The following is a 20,709-nucleotide window of genomic DNA, read 5'->3' on the forward strand; positions in this document are numbered from 1 at the left end:
GGAGCTAAAGGGTGGGACTGGATGGTCTTCAGAGAGATGGAAGGGGTTTGAGGGGAGCTGAAGGGTGGGACAGGATGGTCTTCAGAGATAGATGGGAGGGGTTTGAGGGGAGCTGAAGCTGGAAGTAGAAGACTAAGTATTGTTGTCCATTTAGACGAATCTAAGTTTGAGGTGTTCGGATCACAAAGAAGAACATTCGTGAGATGCAGAAAAAATGAAAGATGCTGGAGGAGTGCTTGACGCCATCTGTCAAGCATGGTGGAGGTAATGTGATGGTCTGGGGGTGCTTTGGTGGTGTTAAAGTGGGAGATTTCTACAGGGTCAAAGGGATCTTGAAGAAGGAAGGCTATCACTCCATTTTGCAATGCCATGCCATACCCTGTGGACGGTGCTTAATTGGTGCCAATTTCCTCCTACATCAGGACAATGGCCCAAAGCACAGCTCCAAACCATGCAATAACTATTTAGGGAAGTAGCAGCCAGCTGGTATTCTGTCTATAATGGAGTGGCCAGCACAGTCACCGGATCTCAACCCGATTGAGCTGTTGTGGGAGCAGCTTGACCGTATGGTACGTAAGAAGTGCCCATCAAGCCAATCCAACTTGTGGGAGGTGCTTCAGGAAGCATGGGGTGAAATCTCTTCAGATTACCTCAACAAATTGACAACTAGAATGCCAAAGGTCTGCAAGGCTGTAATTGCTGCAAATGGAGGATTCTTTGACGAAAGCAAAGTTTGAAGGACACAATTATTATTTCAATTAAAAATCATTATTTATAACCTTGTCAACGTCTTGACTATATTTCCTATTCATTTTGAAACTAATTTCATGTATGTTTTCATGGAAAACAAGGACATTTCTAAGTGACCCCAAACTTTTGAATGGTAGTGTATATATATATATATATGTGTGTGTGTGTTATATATATATATATATATATATATATATATATATATATATATATATATATATATATATATATATATATATATCTACACCCCATCCCCTGAAATGTGTTTTATTATAATTTTCTCCATAAAATCTGAGCTGTAGACTTCATGCTGTGTACCAGGTATTACTCTGAGGGAGGATGGGGTGCTGACGATCGAGAGAGTGAAGAAAGATGATGAGGGCTTGTACGAGTGTCTGGCCAGCAACGATGAGGGGAGTGTGAAAGCCAGCGCTGTCGTCACTGTCGTGGGTGAGTCACTTACCTCTTTATTTCCGTCATTATGGTCTTTACGATAATCCATGTCATGCTGGTAGCGAAACACAATGAATCTAACTACAGTACATTAACCACACCATGAACAAACACACCATGAACAAACACACCATGAACAAACACACCATGAACAAACACACCATGAACTCAACCACACCAGTGAACAAACACACCATGAACAAACACACCATGAACAAACACACCATGAACAAACACACCAGTGAACAAACACACCATGAACTCAACCAGCACAGCCAAAGCCGGACCAATCACAGCTCTTGGCCAAACTGGGCTATGTTTTCTTGTCACCAGTACAAATAGCTCTGGCCAGACTTCAATATGAAAACTCTCCCCAGAGAGAGAAGCCAAGAGTCTGCCAAGAATGCCCAGCGAATTCCTCCACTGGCCGGGGGGGGGGGGGGGGGGGGGGGGCTCATGGAGCTCTGAGGTCCCCACCCATGGGACGTGACCTGCAAGAAGTGTGTGAAGAGTTCCCACTAATGACTGTGGGCACGGCCAGGGGAGAAGTCCTCTCGTTAAAGAACCATGGGACTGGAAACATGATGACACAGACTGGGAGGGAGGGGGGGGGGGACAAGGTCATGTGACGGTATTCTGACGACTAGACTTGGCACCAGACATGAATTCCTGTTCCCCTAAAAAATGTCAATTTCCCTCAACGTCCAACCCCAGTGTCAGCACAATCCATTACATTACTAGAAGAAAATGTCAATTTCCCTCAACGTCCAACCCCAGTGTCAGCACAATCCATTACATTACTAGAAGAAAATGTCAATTTCCCTCAACGTCCAACCCCAGTGTCAGCACAATCCATTACATTACTAGAAGAAAATGTCAAAAATGTGGCATTACTCTATCAAAACTTTTTGACAACTTCGTAACGCTTTATGAATGGCTAGGACAGTGAATGTTGAGATGGATAGTTAAGAAAATAGTTTAATGTGAGATGAATGTGCAACAATGTCGGATGCATAGCCAAAACAAACTAAGAAATAAACAATGGAGTGTGTTTTGACTTTTAGTGCGTACCCAACTTGTCGGAAATGAGTTAATCTAGAAAAAAAAAAAAAGAACTTTCAGAGAAATGCGTTGTTTAATTCCCGTCCTTGGATTCACTTGGCAAAATGGACTTTCAAGTTCTGCATAAGTAGGTCAGTGTCATGTTACTCTAATATGTCGTAATACAAACAAAACCATTCCTCTGTTGTGTATGTCCCTGTATATATTTGTTGCCAGTTATCATATCGTATTCATTTTTCAACAAGCATATAAAACACCCAATGCAACAACAGTTGACTAACGGTTCCTGTGGTCTCCTTCCAGGTGATGAGGGGAAGCCCAACATTGAGGTGATCGTCCTGGTGTGTACAGGAGCTGCTGCCACCTTCCTCTGGCTCATGCTCATCCTCTTCATCCGCAAGCTGAGGAAGGTAACAAGAGATCTCCCTGCAATCACAGCTAGTTCTCTAGCGTCTCTCACTCTTCTTGACTGTGAAGACATTTGAGAGTGTAAACTGTTTGGATACTGCACTGAGCACTTTGCATCATGCCATTTAAAGAAAATTCTTCTCAAGACCTATTCAAACACCCACACTACATTTTTGAGGTTTTTGTATGTGTTTCAGGAGTGGAAGCAATCTCGTTATACAAATTCCACAAACTGCCATCACTGAGTCATTTCTCTTGCGAAATGCAATTTACTTTGGATAATTTTATCTCTATGTTTACGATTTCCACATTTCCTGACATTGGAGAAGTGCTTGTGTACTGCATGTTGAGAAATAATAGGTTCAGAGACAGCTTCTGTCTCCAAGCAATAAGACTGCTGAATAGCTCATCAATGGCTACCTACACACTGACTCTATCTGCACTGACTCTATCTGCACTGACTCTATGCACACTTATAGGTCTCTATCCACACACTCACACACACTTCAAATATAATAAAATAAAGTTGTATTTTTCACATGCGCCGAATACGACAGGTGTACCGTGAAGTGCTTTCTTACAAGCCCTTAATCAACAATGCAGTTCAAGAAATAGAGTTAAGAAAATATTTACTAAATAAAATAAAGTAAAAAAAATAATAAAAAAGTAACACAAGAATATTACATAACAATAGCGAGGCTATATACAGGGGGTACCGGTACCGAGTCAATGTGCGGGGGCACAGGTTGGTCGAGGTAATTTGGACATGTAGGTAGGGGTAAAGTGACTATGCATAGATAATAAGCAGCGAGTAGCAGCTGGAGTTTCTGTACGGTCAGATGCCGAGAAGTTGCCATACCAGGCGGTGATGCAACCGGTCAGGATGCTCTCGATGGTGCAGCTGTAGAACTTTTTGAGGATCTGGGGACCCATGCCAAATCTTTTCAGTCTCCTGAGGGGGAAAAGGTGTTGTCGTACCCTCTTCACAACTGTCTTTGTGTGCTTGGACCATGATAGTTCATTGGTGATGTGGACACCAAGGAACTTTAAACTCTCAACCTGCTCCACTACAGCCCCGTCGATGTTAATGGGGGCCTGTACGGCCCTCCTTTTCCCATAGTCCACAATCAGATCCTTTGTTCCTTTGTCTTGTTCCTTTGTCAAATTGAGGGAGAGATTGTTGTCCTGGCACCACACTTCCAGGTCCCTGACCTCATCCCTATAGGCTGTCTCATCGTTGTCGGTGATCAGGCCTACCACTGTTGTGTCATTGCAAACTTAATGATGGTGTTGGAGTAGTGCTTGGCATCGCAGTCGTGGGTGAACATGGAGTACAGGAGGGGACTAAGCACAGACCCCTGAGGGGCCCCAGTGTTGAGGATCAGCGTGGTAGATATGTTGTTGACTATCCTTACCACCTGGGGCCAGCCCGTCAGGAAGTCCAGGATCCATTTGCAGAGGGAGGTGTTTGGTCCCAGGGTCCTTAGCTTAGTGATGAGCTTTGTGGGCACTATGGTGTTGAACGCTGACCTGTAGTCAATGAACAGCATTCTCATATAGGTGTTCCTTTTGTCACTGTGGGAAAGGACAAAGTGGAGTGCGATTGAGATTGCGTCATCTGTGGATCTATTGGGGCGGTATGCGAATTGGAGTGGGTCTAGGGTTTCTGGCATGGTGGTGTTGATGTGAGCCATGACCAGTCTTTCAAAGCACATCATGGCTACCGACGTGAGTACTACGAGGCGGTAATCATTTAGGCAGGTTACCTTCGCTTTCTTGGGCACAGGGACTATGGTGGTCTGTTTAAAACATGTAGGTATTATAGACTCGGTCATGGAGAGCTTGAAAATGTCAGTGAAGACACTTGCCAGTTGGTCCGCGCATGCTTTGAGTACACATCCTGGTAATCCGTCTGGCCCCGTTGAAAGGTCTTGCTCACATCGGCTATGGAGAGCGTGATCACACAGTCGTCCGGAACAGCTGATGCTCTCATACATGCTTCAGTGTTGCTTGCCTTGAAGCAAGCATAAAAGGCATTTAGCTCATCTGGTAGGCTCGCGTCACTGGCCAGCTCGCAGCTGGGTTTTTCTTTGTAGTCCGTAATAGTTTGCAAGCCATGCCACATCCGACGAGCGACAGAGCCGGTGTAGTAGGATTCAATCTTAGTCCTGTATTGACGCTTTGCCTGTTTGATGGTTCATCTGAGGGCATAGCAGGATTTCTTATAAGCATCTGGATTAGTGTCCCGCTCCTTGAAAACGGCAGCTCTAGCCTTTAGCTCGGTGGGGATGTTGCCTGTAATCCATGGCTTCCGGTTGGGATATGTATGTACAGTCACTGTGTGGACGACATCGTCGATGCACTTATTGATGAAGCCGGTGACTGAGGTGGTATACTCCTCAATGAAATTGATTTAAGTTTGCCTGCATTAAAGTCCCCGGCCACTAGGAGTGCCCCTTCTGGATGAGCATTTTCTTGTTTGCTTAGGCCCTTATACAGCTCGCTGAGGGCGGTCTTAGTGCCAGCATCAGTTTGTGGTGGTAAATAGACGGCTACAAATAATATAGATGAGAACTCTCTTGGTAGATAGTTTGGTATACAGCTTCTCATGAGGTTTTCTACCTCAGGTGAGCAATACCTCGAGACTTCTTTAATATTAGACATCGTGCACAAGCATTTATTGACAAATAGACACACACCCCCACCCCTCGTCTTAACAGACGTAAAATTTGTTACAAACAGCTCCATTATTCTGAACACTTATACTCTCACTCTCGCGCACACACACACATATACACACACACATACACATACTGACGATACAGACACTAACACTTTCACACACACACACACACACACACACACACACACACACACACACACACACACACACACACACACACACACACACACACACACACACACACACACACACACACACACACCCTCATGGACAAGTACAACCAGTCCTGCTATGCCCTCAGCAAGGCAATCAAACAGGCAAAACGTCAATACAGAGACAAAGTGGAGTTGCAATTCAGCGGCTCAGACAAAGGTGGCATGGACTCCAGACAATCACGGATTACATAGGGAAACCTAGCCACATTGCGGACACTGACGCCTTGCTCCCAGACAAGCTAAACACCTTCTTTGCTCACTTCGAGGAAAACACAGTGCCGCCGCCGCCGCTGGACATCTCTCCCTATCCCAGTCTGTTGTCCCCACTTGCTTAAGATGTTCACCATTGTTCCTGTACCCAAGAAAGCGAAGGTAACTGAACGTCAGTACAGAGACAAAGTGGAGACGCAATTCAACGGCTCAGACTCGAGACGTATGTGGCAGGGACTCCAGACGGATTATAAAGGGAAAGCTAGCCATGTCGTGAACATGAACGCGTTGCTCCCGGACAAGCTAAACACCTTCTTCGACTGCATTGAGGAAAACACTTGATTTGATTTTGATTTGACTAAATGACTATCGCCTGTAGCACTCACTTCTGTCATCATGAAGTGCTTTGAGAGGCTAGTTAAGGATCATATCACCTCCACCTTACCCTACACCCTAGATCCATTACAATTTGCATACCGCATCAACAGATCCACGGATGAGGCAATCGCCATTACACTGCACAATGCCCTATCCCATCTGGACAAGATGATCACTGATGTAAGAATGCTGTTCATCGACTACAGCTCAGCCTTCAACCCCATCGTGTCCTCCAAGCTCATCATTAATCTCAGGGCACTGGGTGTGAACCCCTCCCTGTGCAACTGGGTCCTGGACTTCCTGATGGGCCGACCGCAGGCGGTAAAGGTAGGCAACACCACATCCACTACGCTGATCTTCAACACGGGGGCCCCACAGGGGTGCATGCTCAGCCCCTTCCTGAACTCCCTGTTTACCCATGATTGCATGGCCACGAACGTCTCCAACTCAATCACCAAGTTTGAAGACGACACAACAGTGGTAGGCCTGATTACCAACAACGACGAGACCCTGGCGGAGTGGTGCCAGGAAAATAACCTCTCCCTCAATGTCAACAAAATGAAGGAGCTAAACGTGGACTTCAGGAGAAAGAAGGAGGAGGGCACCCTCATCCACACCTACGGAGCCGCAGTGAAAAGGGTGAAAAGCTTCAAGTTCCTCGGCATACATTTCACGAACAACTTGAAATGGTCCACCCGCACAGACAGTATGGTGAAGAAGGCGCAACAACATCTCTTCAACCTCAGGACACTGAAGAAATTTGGTTTGGCCCCTAAGACCCTCACAAACTTCTACAGATGCAGTATTGAGAGCATCTTGCCGGGCTATATCACTGCCTGGTACGGCAACTGCACCGTCCACAACCGCAGGGCTCTCTAGAGGGTAGTGCAGTCTGCTCAACGCATCACCAGGGGCACACTGCCTGCCTGCCTTCAAGAACATCTACAGCACCCGGTTTCACAGGAAGGCCAAAAAGATCATCAAGGACCTCAGCCACACGAACCACGGCCTGTTCACCTGCTAACATCTATGGAGGAGGCCGTACAGGTGCATCACAGCTGGGACCGAGAGACTGAAACACAGCTCTTATATCCAGGCCATCAGACTGTTAAATAGTCACCACTAGTTAGCCTCCGCTCTGTACCCTGCCCTGATCTTAGTCACTGTTACTACCTGGCTACGACCCGGTACCCTACCCTGCACCATAGAGGCTGCTGGCCTACAGTATGTACATAGTTATAAAACACTGGGCACTTTAAGAATGTTTGCATACTGTTTTACCCACTTTATATGTACAGTTGAAGTCGGAAGTTTATATACACCTTAGCCAAATACATTTAAACTCAGTTTTTCACAATTCCTGACATTTAATCCAAGTAAAAATTCCCTGTCTTAGGTCAGTTAGGATCACCACTTTATTTTAAGAATGTGAAATGTCAGAATAATAGTAGAGAGAAGGATTTATTTCAGCTTTTATTTATTTCATCACATTCCCAGTGGGTCAGAAGATTACATACACTCAATTAGTATTTGGTAGCATTGCCTTTAAACTGTTTAACTTGGGTCAAACGTTTCGGGTAGCTTTCCACAAGCTTCCCACAATAAATTGGGTGAATTTTGGCCCATTCCTCCTGACAGAGCTGGTGTAACTGAGTCAGGTTTTTCAGTTCTGCCCACACATTTTCTATAAGATTGAGGTCAGGGCGTTGTGATGGCCACTCCAATAACTTGACATTGTTGTCCTTAAGCCATTTTGCCACAACTTTGGGAGTATGCTTGGGGTCATTGTCCATTTGGAAGACCCATTTACAACCAAGCTTTAACTTCATGACTGATGTCTTGAGATGTTGCTTCAATATATCCACATAATTTTTCTGCCTGATGATGCCATCTATTTTGTGAAGTGCACCAGTCCCTCCTGCAGCAAAGCACCCCCACAACATGATGCTGCCACCCCCGTGTTTCACGGTTGGGATGGTGTTCTTCGGCTTGCAAGCCTCCCCCTTTTTCCTCCAAACATAACGATGGTCATTATGGCCAAACAGTTCTATTTTTGTTTCATCAGACAAGAGGACATTTCTAAAAAAGTACGATCTTTGTCCCCATGTGCAGTTGCAAACCGTAGTCTGGCTTTTTTATGGCGGTTTTGGAGCAGTGGCTTCTTCCTTGCTGAGCAGCCTTTCAGGTTATGTCGATACTGTGGATATAGATACTTTTGTACCTGTTTCCTCCAGCATCTTCACATGGTCCTTTGCTGTTGTTCTGGGATTGATTTGCACTTTTCGCACCAAAGTACGTTCATCTCTAGGAGACAGAACGCGTCTCCTTCCTGAGCGGTATGACGGCTGTGTGGTCCCATGGTGTTTATACTTGCATACTGTTGTTTGTACAGATGAACGTGGTACCTTCAGGTGTTTGGAAATTGCTCCCAAGGATGAACCAGACTTGTGGAGGTCTACAATTTTTTTCTGAGGTCTTGGCTGATTTCCTTTGATTTTCCCATGATGTCAAGCAAAAAGGCACTGAGTTTGAAGGTAGGCCTTGAAATAAATCCACAGGTACACCTCCAATTGACTCAAATGATATCAATTTGCCTATCAGAGGCTTCTAAAGTCATGACATCATTTTCTGGAATTTTCCAAGCTGTTTAAAGGCACAGTCAACTTAGTGTATGTAAACGTCTGACCCACTGGAATTGTGATACAGTGAATTATAAGTTAAATAATCTGTCTGTAAACAATTGTGACTTGTGTCATGCACAAAGTAGATGTCCTAATTGACTTGCCAAAACTATAGTTTGTTAACAAGAAATTTGTGGAGTTGTTGAAAAACTAGTTTTAAGGACTCCATGTGTAATATATATGTATATGTATGTTTTCATCAATCTACACACAATACCCCATAATGACGAAGTTTAAAAAAAACTTCAATATCACATTTATGTAAGTATTCAGACCCTTTACTCAGTACTTTGTTGAAGCATCTTTGGCAGTGATTACAGCCTCGAGTCTTCTTGGGTATGACGCTATAAGTTTGGCACACCTGTATTTGGGGTGTTTCTCACATTCTTCTCTGCAGATTCTCTCAAGCTCTGTCAGGTTGGATGGGGAGCGTCACTGCACAGCTATTTTCATGTCTCTCCAGTGATGTTCGATCGGGTTCAAGTCCGGGCTCTGGCTGTGCCTCTCAAGGACATTGAGACTTGTCCCGAAGCCACTCCTGCGTTGTCTTGGCTGTTGGCTTAGGATCGTTGTCCTGTTGGAAGGTGAACCTTCGCCCCAGTCTGAGGTCCTGAGCGCTCTGGAGCAGGTTTTCATCAAAGAACTCTCTGTACTTCGCTCCGTTCATCTTTCCCTCTATCCTGACTAGTCTCCCAGTCCCTGCCGCTGAAAAACATCCCCACAGCATGATGCTGCCACCACTATGCTTCACCGTAGGGATGGTGCCAGGTTTCCTTGGCATTCAGGCCAAACCTTGGTTTCATCAGACCAGAGAATTTTGTTTCTCATGGCCTGAGAGTCTTAGGTGCCTTTTGGCAAACTCCAAGCGGGCTGTCATGTGCCTTTTACTGAGGAGTGACATTTTTCTGGCCACTCTACCATAAAGGCCTGATTGGTGGAGTTCTGTAGAGATGGTTCTCCTTCTGGAAGGTTCTCCCTTCTCCACAAAGGAACTCTGGAGCTCTGTCAGAGTGACCATCGGGTTCTTGGTCACCTCCCTGACCAAGGCCCTTCTCCTCAAATTGCTCAGTTTGGCCAGGCGGCCAGCTCTAGGAAGAGTCTTGGTGGCTCCAAACTTTTACCATTTGATGGAGGCCATTGTGTTCTTTGGGACCTTCAATGCTGCAGACATTTTTTGGTACCCTTCCCCTGATCTGTGCTTCGACACAATCCTGTCTCGGAGCTCTATGGACTATTCCTTCGAACGTATCAAAATGGGAAAAAAGGTTCTGAATACTTTCCGAATGCACTGTACATATACAGTATACTGTATTTATATTCTGACATTGCTCGTTCTAACATATATACATATATATATTTCTTAATTCCTTTCTTTAGATTTGGTGGATTTGCGTGTATTGTTTTGTTTCGCTGCAACTCCCGTACGGACTCGGGAGAGGCGAAAGGTCGAGAGCCGTATGTCCCCCAAAGCAGAACCCAACCAAACCGCGCTGCTTCTTGACGCAATGCCCACTTAACCCGGAAGCCAGCCGTTACCAATGTGTCGGAGGAAACACCGTGCACCTGGCGACCGTGTCAGCGTACACTTCTCCCGGCCCGCCACAGGAGTCGCTAGTGCGCGATCGTACAAGGGCATCCCTGCCGGGCCAAACCCTCCCCTAACATGGACGACGCTGGGCCAATTGTGCGCCACCCCATGGGTCTCCTGGTCGCGGCCGGCTGCGACTGGAAGACCAGAATCTCTAGTGACACAGCTAGCACTGCCATGCAGGGCCTTGGACCACTGCACCACTTGGGAGGCCAGTCCATGCTTTTTTTAGATTCTATTCTGGATTTTATTTTGGGGGGGGAAGCATTTCTCTGAATGGTTTACACCTGTTGTATTCTGTGCATGTGACAAATAAACGTTGATTTGATTTGAATAGTTTCCGTAATAGTATATTGATGTTAACAGTGATAGTAGAGCATGTGTTCTTGTCTTTTAGTTAACATACTTACTGCACAATGCGCTCCATCACCATTTTATTCTATTCTATTTCATTCTATTTTATTCTCCCCCCTTCCAGCCGGACTACATGATGGGTCCATCCATCATCATTGACCCAGACGAGTGTCCTCTGGACGAGCAGTGTGAACGCCTGCAGTACGATGGCAGCAAGTGGGAGTTTCCCCGAGACCGCCTCAGACTGGGTGAGTACCTTACTACACCATACAGCACTGGTACAATCTAAGAAGTCACTCACCATGACCACGCTGTAACTCAAAGGCCTATACGCACCATGAATTGGCACCTACTGTAAGCGTATTTACTTGTCCAGCCTACATTTCACATCCACAGGTTAATGTCATGGTGATAAGGTGGCACCCATAACTCTGGGTCCTCTTAAACTGTGTGACCCTGTTTGCCCATTACATTGAAATATAGTGCCAGAGAGGATGGTATGTGGCAGAGGTGTCACCCCCCTGTGAAGAGGGTGTAGCGTCTTTGCTCATTAGCGACCCTCCACTGTCGCCTGGTCTTAACGGCACTATAAATCCCCTGGAGGAGCGCTTCACGGGCCCAGTGGTCAGAACCTCAGCAGGTTGTTTTAATTACCCATAATTCCCCTGATAGAGGACCCAACCAGATGTACTACTCCCCAGGGGCCAGCCACTTTCATTTACATGTAGACCTATTGTAACCCACTGGCCCCTCTCTCTCTCTCGCTCTCTGTTCCAGGCAAAACTCTGGGCCATGGAGCCTTCGGGAAAGTGGTGGAGGCCTCTGCTTTTGGGATTGACAAGCTCTCGACCTGCAAGACTGTGGCCGTCAAAATGCTGAAAGGTATGGAAGAAACATTATTATCAAGACTTTCATCTGAACATTTTATATATGCTAATTTACAGTACTCTCATGTGCACTTCTGTTGAAAAACCATGTTGAAAAGTCATACAGGCTGTCTTCCACATAGCTTCCTTTTGCTCACACCTGGTGGAAATGGTACTGATAAAGGTGCTCCTCGCCAAATACAAACACAATATCCATTGTTTTGGGTGTAACAGATGTAAAACAGCCATCTGTCATTTCAGCAGACAATTTGGTTTCTCGCGCATGATATGAATTCAAAAGCCGTGCTAGCACACGTGCGTGTAATTAACAGTCGCGCACAGGCTATTTGTTCAAAGGAGGCGTGCGTTGGCTGCTTCTCACTGTTTGGCCTGAGTGAGATTAGGACCTTGGTGTCCCTGATGAGGATGACAGTCTGCAGATATGACAGGAATCAGGATAGCATTATATTTGGTGTTAGCGATTGAAAAGTTTAAAAGTGTAAAAAATAAAAAAGTTGTAAAATAAAGGTTTGAAAAATAAAAGTGGTTATTAATAATTGTAACCCAGATGCTTTGGAGATACACAAACAATTGGAAACAATGACCCCCCCCCCCCCCCCCCACCTGCTTCCCACATATGATTTATGTTCACCATAAATGATGGTCATTTCAGTCTTTCTAAATCTGGCAGAGCATATTTATCCCATCAACAATTGAGTAAAAAGCAGTAAAAAGCAATGCAGAAGGAGAGAGACTCCGAGAGAAGGGGAGGGAGGGAGGGAGGGGAAGAGAGAGAGAGACTGTCCAAGGAATTTTACCTAGTGATCTTAGCAGAATAAACATTTCAGCCCAATATCACTGACACTGGCTGTATCCCCTTAGGGTTGATGTGGTCCAACTAACTTTCCTCCTGGTTCTGTTAGGATATTCAACTCTAACTCTGTAGAGTAATGGGACCACAGATGGATGCTGATGGTGTTGTGAAAGATCTAGCTACATGGGGATGATAAATCAGGCCATTTGTTAGATATTTCTGTCAGTGTCAAGGCATTAATCATCTCTTTCCATTAATCATGGAGGAACCAAGCTCACCAGGCCGGCTGCTGCTACGCTGCTCTACTGCTCTACTCCAGGCCCCCCAGGTCAAACATAATGAAAAGCAGCTCACTTCCCTAAACTGACCCTCCGTGCAGACTCACCGTCAGTCAACTCCAGCTTCCAGAGCAGACTGGGACCACTGTGATGAGCCAACATAAGACAGAGCAGAAGTACAGTCCCACAATTCACAAGTTCTCCATTTATTATTTAAATCCAAGTAATTGATTCATTGTTTAAAACCTTTTACTGCAGTGGGCTAAATCAGGGTCGCACAGAGTGTTTCTTGGTAGTTCTAAACAAATAAAGTATACACCTCACACACATGGTTATGGGCTTTAAAAAGAAGACACCTGTACCATGTCAGATATAGAGTTGAAATGTATTCAGTTTTGAGTTTGCATCCCAATATTACACTTTATATACATCACAGAAGACTGAAATATAACATGCTTATTCATGTTTATTAATTATGAAATTATGGAAAATATGAATAACCTTCCACCCATGAGGCCACTAGAGGACAATTTGGTCGTTTTTTCCCCTCCATTTTTTGGTAATTTGGTCATCGGAAGTTCTCCATTCATTTTTTAAATTCAAGTCGTTGATTCATTATTTAAATCGACCAAAATCCCTGTTAGAGTAAACCACATCCAGGGAGTCCGTGATGGCTGAGAGCAAGATTATTTCGCAACACCATTTTGTTCAGTCAATGTTTTCATTCTGTTTATCAGTTAGGGACATTATTGGTACCGTTGCTAACTCCAACCACCTGTGTCCAGAAGAGCTTTTCAGATAATAAAAGAGAGACATTACACAGGCACATTGGACGCATTAGGCTGCCACCCAACATTGACTAGTTGGTATTCCACAGTCTTTGAGATCAATGTTACTGAGAGGTTTAGAGGGACCGTTAATCTTTGCGTCGATGCCCCCCCCAAAAAGGATGAGTCACTTTGATGGTGTTTAGTTTACGTGGTTAAGAAAAACCCTCCCTCTGACCTCATAGCATTCCTGACCAAGATATCGGCCTCTTATATGATGTGTAGACTGGCTATACAACTGAGAAACAAAACAGCATTTTATATTCTGGGAAAAAATAATGTTACTGTCATATTGACTCTCCATGTGTGCTGCAGTGTTTATTGTGATGTAATGTATTGCTGTGCTTTGGGTTGTGCCCTCATGTATGCAAGTATCTAATTTAATGTGAGAGAATGCTGATGTTTGTGTTTTAAGTCCTATATTTTCCCATGATGACTTAATTTATTTCCCGCTGTCCATCTTTGCATACCATCTTAACCTTGCACATTGAATGTTCTCATGCAGATAATCATGTTACCTTATGTGAAAAATGTCTTGCCTATCTAAAATCTCCTCCGCATGCGTACAAATCTGTTCTTTATTTTCCATCTATACTGTTTGGTTTCCAGACGTCCATGAACGTACATCAGTTGGAGTAATCTTAAACGAAGATAAAGAATTTATATGACATTTAATTTAAAGTCCAAAATACATCCACTCTTTTGTGGAGTTGTATGAAACAGTATCCCCGCAGTAGGACATGTACATTTAACCTTCATCCCTGTAAATAGTCTGTGTTTATGTTGAAACAGGAGGAGCTACGACAAATGAGCGCAAGGCTCTGATGTCGGAGCTGAAGATCCTGATCCACATTGGTCATCATCTGAACGTGGTCAACCTGCTGGGAGCCTGCACCAAGCCTGGAGGTGAGAGAGAGAGGGTTAACTCTTATGTTTAAACTTAGTCACACTGTATGACTTGCATACAATTTGTGAAGTACGTTTATAAATTGTTGGAATCTCAGAGAAAATCCTGTTTTTACTGTTTATGAATCATTACTTGTTTGGAATCTTCTTTGAATTCCGTGCTTCTTTCTTCTCAGGTCCATTGATGATGATAGTGGAGTACTGCAAATATGGAAACTTGTCAAACTACTTGAGAAGCAAGAGGGCTGATTTCATCGTTTATAAGGTAAATCAGCAGCTTTCAGAAATCCTGCTTTCTCATCAAATCAAAAGCCTTCATGATTTAGTCTACTTAGCTGTCAAAACCTTCATGATTTAGTCTACTTAGCTGTCAAAACCTTCATGATTTAGTCTACTTAGCTGTCAAAAGCCTTCATGATTTAGTCTACTTAGCTGTCAAAACCTTCATGATTTAGTCTACTTAGCTGTCAAAAGCCTTCATGATTTAGTCTACTTAGCTGTCAAAACCTTCATGATTTAGTCTACTTAGCTGTCAAATCCTTCATGATTTAGTCTACTTAGCTGTCAAAAGCCTTCATGATTTAGTCTACTTAGCTGTCAAAACCTTCATGATTTAGTCTACTTAGCTGTCAAAACCTTCATGATTTAGTCTACTTAGCTGTCAAAACCTTCATGATTTAGTCTACTTAGCTGTCAAAACCTTTATGGTTCAGTACATTTCTCAACCTAATAGGAAAACCCCAGATTGTCAGAAGAACCGTTTTCTGAAGTGACTCAAGGTTTGCATCTGTAATTTTGATCTGGTGTGTGTCTCGTATGTCAGAGCCAGGACGGTAAGGTGGTGACGTCGGGGTCGGGCTGTGACCTCAGCGAGCTCATCAAGCGGCGCCTGGAGAGCGTGGCCAGCACCGGAAGCTCGGCCAGCTCCGGCTTTGTGGAAGATAAGAGCTACTGCGACTCAGAGGAAGAGGAGGAAGGTAAACTAAATGAGCCAACAGCGTCTTCCTTCCCCTCACCGCCCCCTTCACCCCTCCCTCTCACCTCCACCCACACTCCCATGCCCCCTGATTGTTTTCTTCCCTGGGCCTGATGGGACGTTTCCTCCTCCTATTCAGAAATTAAATCGATAGGACAGGAACCCCGGGCTGATACCCACTGGGCCTGGAGGAAAAGAAGGAGTGGAGGAGGAGGCCTCTGTTGACATCCTCCTCTGTCCTGACTGTTTGCCTGCTGCTGGCGCGTCGGCCATTTTAAATATAATATATAACAATATATATGAATGGTAAATAATGTATTGTCGTTTTGGAGTCACTTTTGTTGTAAATAAGAATAGAATATGTTTCTAAACACTTCCACATTAATGTAGATGCGACCATGATTACGGATAGTCCTGAATGAATCGTTAATAATGATGAGTGAGAGTTACAGGTGCACAAAGGTCATGCCTGCAAGACATGCTAACCTCTCACCATTACAATAACAGGGGAGGTTAGCATTTTGGGGTGGGTATGATATTTATGCCTCTGTAATTTTCTCACTCACCATTATTCACGATTCATTCAGGATTATCCGTAATAATGGTAGCATCCACATTAATGTAGAAGTATATTCTTATTTACAGTAAAAGTGACTTCAAAATGACACAATACATTATTTACCATTAATTTACATTGGGCACAAAATAATCTGAAACACAACCAAAACAAACTGCAAATGCATAAAAATGGTAAAGTCACAAGCTTGATGTGACAAATGTGATAATTGCGTGCTAGGAATGTGGAACCAATTTATTTATTATTTATTTTTATATTTACATTTTTTATTTTAACTTTTGGCTACTTTAATAGACATAAGTGAATTTGTCCCAATACTTTTGCTCCATTAAAATGGGGGACTATGTACAAAAAGTGCTGTCATTTCTAAACGGTTCACCTAATATGGATAAAGAAAATACCATCAAATAAAAGCTGACAGTCTGCACTTTAACCTCATAGTCATTGTATCATATAATTTCATGCCAAAACTTTTGGAGCTCACTGTACGTGTTACACCGTACTAAATCATGTTCATGAAAATAGTTTGTATTCATTTCCACTTTATGTTCCGTTTTGCCCTCAGAGCCAGAGGATCTGTACAAGAGAGTGCTGACAATGGAAGATTTGATTTGCTACATTTTCCAAGTTGCAAAAGGCATGGAGTTCCTGGCTTCACGCAAGGTATGCACCTCCTCCAGGCAAATGACAGTATCAAAATACTTTGCTAAAGGTAGTCTTGTGACACACATGTTGGGTATTAATCTAATACCACTTTATAAAGCTTTATTCAGTCCAGTTGACTTTAGATTTAATAAAAGGCTGTTGTATTTTGACAGCTGGGGAAGTTGTTTTGTTCACATTTTTTATTCATAGAACACTATGTTCCTTGCGAGTCTATTGGCTATAATCAGTCTAAAACTCATTCAGATTTAAAGGTCTGTCACAAGCTCTGAGAGAGCGGATGGTACTAATTAGTGAACCCATTGTTGTCAATATTAGAGAGAAGGCTTTAACCTGGGTATGGAACACTTCGCATTCCGAATACAATTGATGACTGTTCCATATGGTTGTCTTAGCTGACATGCACAGGGCATTGAGTGTTTCCTATCAGGTCACATGGTCAGGAAATAGTCCTAGCCATGCTTTATCACATTAGGCTGAATCGTAACTTGAGATATGTCCACATAACTCAAACGTTCATGTAAAGTCATGCATCGATGTCAATCCAAATCTAACTGGATGATTTCTCTTCCTTTTGTTAGTGTATTCATCGTGATCTGGCTGCAAGAAACATCCTACTGTCTGAGAATAATGTTGTGAAGATATGCGATTTTGGACTGGCCAGAGACATCTACAAAGACCCAGACTACGTTCGCAAAGGAGATGTAAGTATGAACAGCAATCTGATCTATTTTACAATGCTATGCTGTGCTGCTATTCATCTGACATAATAAGTCAATTACACGTGATGAAACGCACCAACGACTTGACGTCGATTATCGCCTGTTGTGTGAGAGAGAGAGACATTCAAAAACACTCAGCTTGATGGAAAAGAACCAGAACACGTGTTCTGTTACTACCGACTTGGCAAAAACAAAAGAGCGATCGAATAAATGCAGGAGATCTGGGAAATGCCAGATATTCTGGGCAGATTTCACTGTTTGTCTGAATATTTATTAAACGTGTCTGTCTACATAGACTAGAGGACGTTTTGTTGTTGAGGATGTTTGGTAGTACTATGCCATGAGGGCATTTACCCTACTTTACTCAAAAAGCCCTTCTGCTTCTCCTCAGATGTGACAGGTTGGTTATTGATGGTATTGATGAGACAGCCAGTCACACAGGTGAGATGAGATACTCATTTAAAAGAGCTTTCGTCTCTTATCTCCATCTCTCCCCTCACAGGCCAGACTGCCCCTCAAGTGGATGGCGCCAGAGGCCATTTTTGATAAGATCTACACCACTCAGAGCGATGTGTGGTCCTTTGGAGTTCTGATGTGGGAGATCTTCTCTCTGGGTAAATATACATACCAGGAATGACTCACCATGCCTTGTAGTCCCTCAGACACATGCATACACACACACGATAACATACACACTATACACACACGTACACATGGATTTTGTGTTGTAGATATGTGGTAGTAGAGTAGGGGCCTGAGGGAACACACTTAATGTGTTGTGAAATCTGTTATGAATGTATTGTAATGTTTTTAAAATTGTATAACTGCCTTAATTTTGCTGGACCCCACCCAGGAAGAGTAGCTGCTGCCTTGGCAGGAACTAATGGTCATCCATAATAAATACAAATACAAAAACAAATACCTCACCTGACCTCCCCGTTAGCAGAATGAATGAGCAAAAATTAACAAACATCTGTGCACAGCCATTTGGAACAATACAGACTTATTCAATGCAGATTTCCTCTGTTGTGTAGGTCCTGAATCACGTCTACGAGGACTATTGTTTTAGGATTGTTAATGAAACTGCAAACATAGACTGCTTTGGTGCACACTTGATCTTTTCTGGCCTGTAATGGATTTATATCAGAGAATTCTTATGACCCTATTTATGATTTTTTTATTACTCAGTAAAAATGTTACTGCTTATAATTTGTTTTTATCAAATAGTCACAAAATAGTTTGAAAAAAACTCTTGTCTGTATAATTATTTGCACACATAATCTTAAAATTTTGCACACAGTATTCCTTCCAAAGGAGGGAGAGGTTTCTTTCTGTCATCAGCCAGCAAGGTTCAGCAAGGAGACAAGTCTCCAGTCAGCTAGCCAGGCGAGGCAAGGTGCCCCCAGCCATGCAGCTCCTCCAGATGCACTGGGTCATAACTGGCTTCTGCTACTGCGTAATTGTGCCTCTGGGACAAACAGGGGCGCATTGTCAGCTTGCGAAAACTATTTTCATGCTGCTCCTGCAAAAACATTAGTGAACTTGGACTGTGAATTCTATCACAGGCAAGGGCCATTAAAAAGAAAGAATACCTCCCATTTAAGCCGGCCGTTGCCTTCCCAGCTGGCAATGCAAACGCCGTGTATCCAAGCAGCCGATCAATGTAAATGTTTGCCTCTGCTGTGAAACCACTGACACCTTTAAAATGCCATTGTATGTAGGTCCATGACTGTCTATGCACCGTGCACCTCACCCGACCAAGCTGTTCTATAGCAAGACTCCACATGACATATTGTATGCTCAAATGTCACCATAGGTAGCAAGGACAACATTCAGAGTAAATGTTACAAAAGTGTAAGGAAAGAACAGTACATCGATTCAGGGCTTGAGGATTCATTGGGCATCTACACTTCAACCTCTGCCATGAAGCCAATCATTTTCGAGGACTTCGGTCCAAAAGAAAGTGTGACATTTCAAATACCTCAAGACATGGGGGGCATTCAAACACTCATTCTTTCTCTCTCTCTCTCTTTCTCTCTCTCGCTCTTCCTTTCTTTCTCGCTCTCTTTCTTTCTCTCTTTCTTTCTCTCTCACTCTCCCGTAATCTTTCTCTGTCAGAACCACACACACAGAACTACATATACCTTCAAAGAACCACTCACTCACACATCTGGGTGGTGTTAACATGGTCTCAGAAAGATAAATTAGGACACGAAAACAACTGCAAAAAAAATTCAAACACTCAAGTCTGGCAATCTGTTACAGATAGGTGTTTAGAGGTCAAAAGTTTGCTGCAGTCCCAAGGTGCTGGAACATGCATATCGCAACGTGACCCGCAGTCTAGCAGCTTGAGTTTTGCCTTGTGTTTTTTTTCACCGTCTTGTTAGTTTAGGTGCCAAACCTTCAACTACACTTCGGTTTCTGTGTTAGACATGTGTTACGCGGTAATCTGCCTATTTACTTAGCATGTTCGGTTGATGTGATGGAGAGAAAGTATAACATGGCGTACTAGTAGATGTTACATCGTATCGACATAGTGCTCTGGAGCTTTCGATGCTATCTGATATTGTGTCAGGGATGTCAGTCGGGTACATGAAAATATTGGTTCATGAGTCTGGACATGTTTATGGATTAGATGGCGTGGGCAATATTTTCCAAAACCCCAACTGGATTGGATATTCGATGCAAGTTGGCTTAGTCGTGTATTATTGTTTTCATTTCGGCTGAGCCAAGCATAAATTCAAATTATTCTAGAAAGAGTCTTACTTCAGCCCCAATAGTCCAATTAAATCATATTTCTGTCTCTAGATGTTATTCAGTGAATAATATCATTGTTGTTGTGAGGAGAGTCATGACATTGTCCATGTGCAAGGTCAATCAGTTGAAGTCTTAACTGACTGTTTATGAAGCTTTCTTGTCTAATCTGTGAAAAGTATCCGGGCCCTCTCTGTGTGGGAGATTGAAGTGTCTGATAATCCCCCACCCCCCAGGTGCCTCTCCGTATCCCGGCTTACACATCGACGAGGACTTCTGCTGCCGACTGAAGGAAGGGACCAGGATGAGAGCTCCGGAATACTCCTCCTCTGAAATGTAAGGATCAAGCGATCTTTGTTACTCCATTACTTAACATACAAACCCCAATCTCACCATCTAACTCAGGGCAAAAAAAAGAACACACTTGCAGTTTGAAGAGTGGCCCATGTCAGAAAGCTCTCTCACCTCTTGGCAGTGCATAATGCATCGAGCTCCCTTGGCTCGTGAAACTTGTAAAGACCCCGACGCATGCCTCTAGTCCTCT

The 20,709-nt window shown here is 43.6% G+C and overlaps 1 protein-coding gene across 1 annotated transcript in view; it reads left to right on the forward strand.

Annotated features, from left to right (window-relative positions):
* The window catches only part of LOC120062328 (vascular endothelial growth factor receptor kdr-like), an 83,944-nt gene that overhangs the window by 38,858 nt on the left and 24,377 nt on the right, over positions 1-20,709 (forward strand). The window contains exons 15-25 of the mRNA XM_039012212.1: positions 1,072-1,200; positions 2,569-2,675; positions 10,907-11,030; positions 11,560-11,664; positions 14,360-14,473; positions 14,650-14,738; positions 15,297-15,450; positions 16,592-16,689; positions 17,271-17,393; positions 17,914-18,025; positions 20,402-20,501. Of these exons, the coding sequence (XP_038868140.1) occupies positions 1,072-1,200; positions 2,569-2,675; positions 10,907-11,030; positions 11,560-11,664; positions 14,360-14,473; positions 14,650-14,738; positions 15,297-15,450; positions 16,592-16,689; positions 17,271-17,393; positions 17,914-18,025; positions 20,402-20,501 (1,255 nt within the window). The remainder of the gene's footprint in view (positions 1-1,071; positions 1,201-2,568; positions 2,676-10,906; positions 11,031-11,559; positions 11,665-14,359; positions 14,474-14,649; positions 14,739-15,296; positions 15,451-16,591; positions 16,690-17,270; positions 17,394-17,913; positions 18,026-20,401; positions 20,502-20,709) is intronic.

Source organism: Salvelinus namaycush, chromosome 17 (genome assembly GCF_016432855.1).
Source record: "Salvelinus namaycush isolate Seneca chromosome 17, SaNama_1.0, whole genome shotgun sequence".
Classification (NCBI taxonomy): Eukaryota; Metazoa; Chordata; class Actinopteri; order Salmoniformes; family Salmonidae; genus Salvelinus; species Salvelinus namaycush.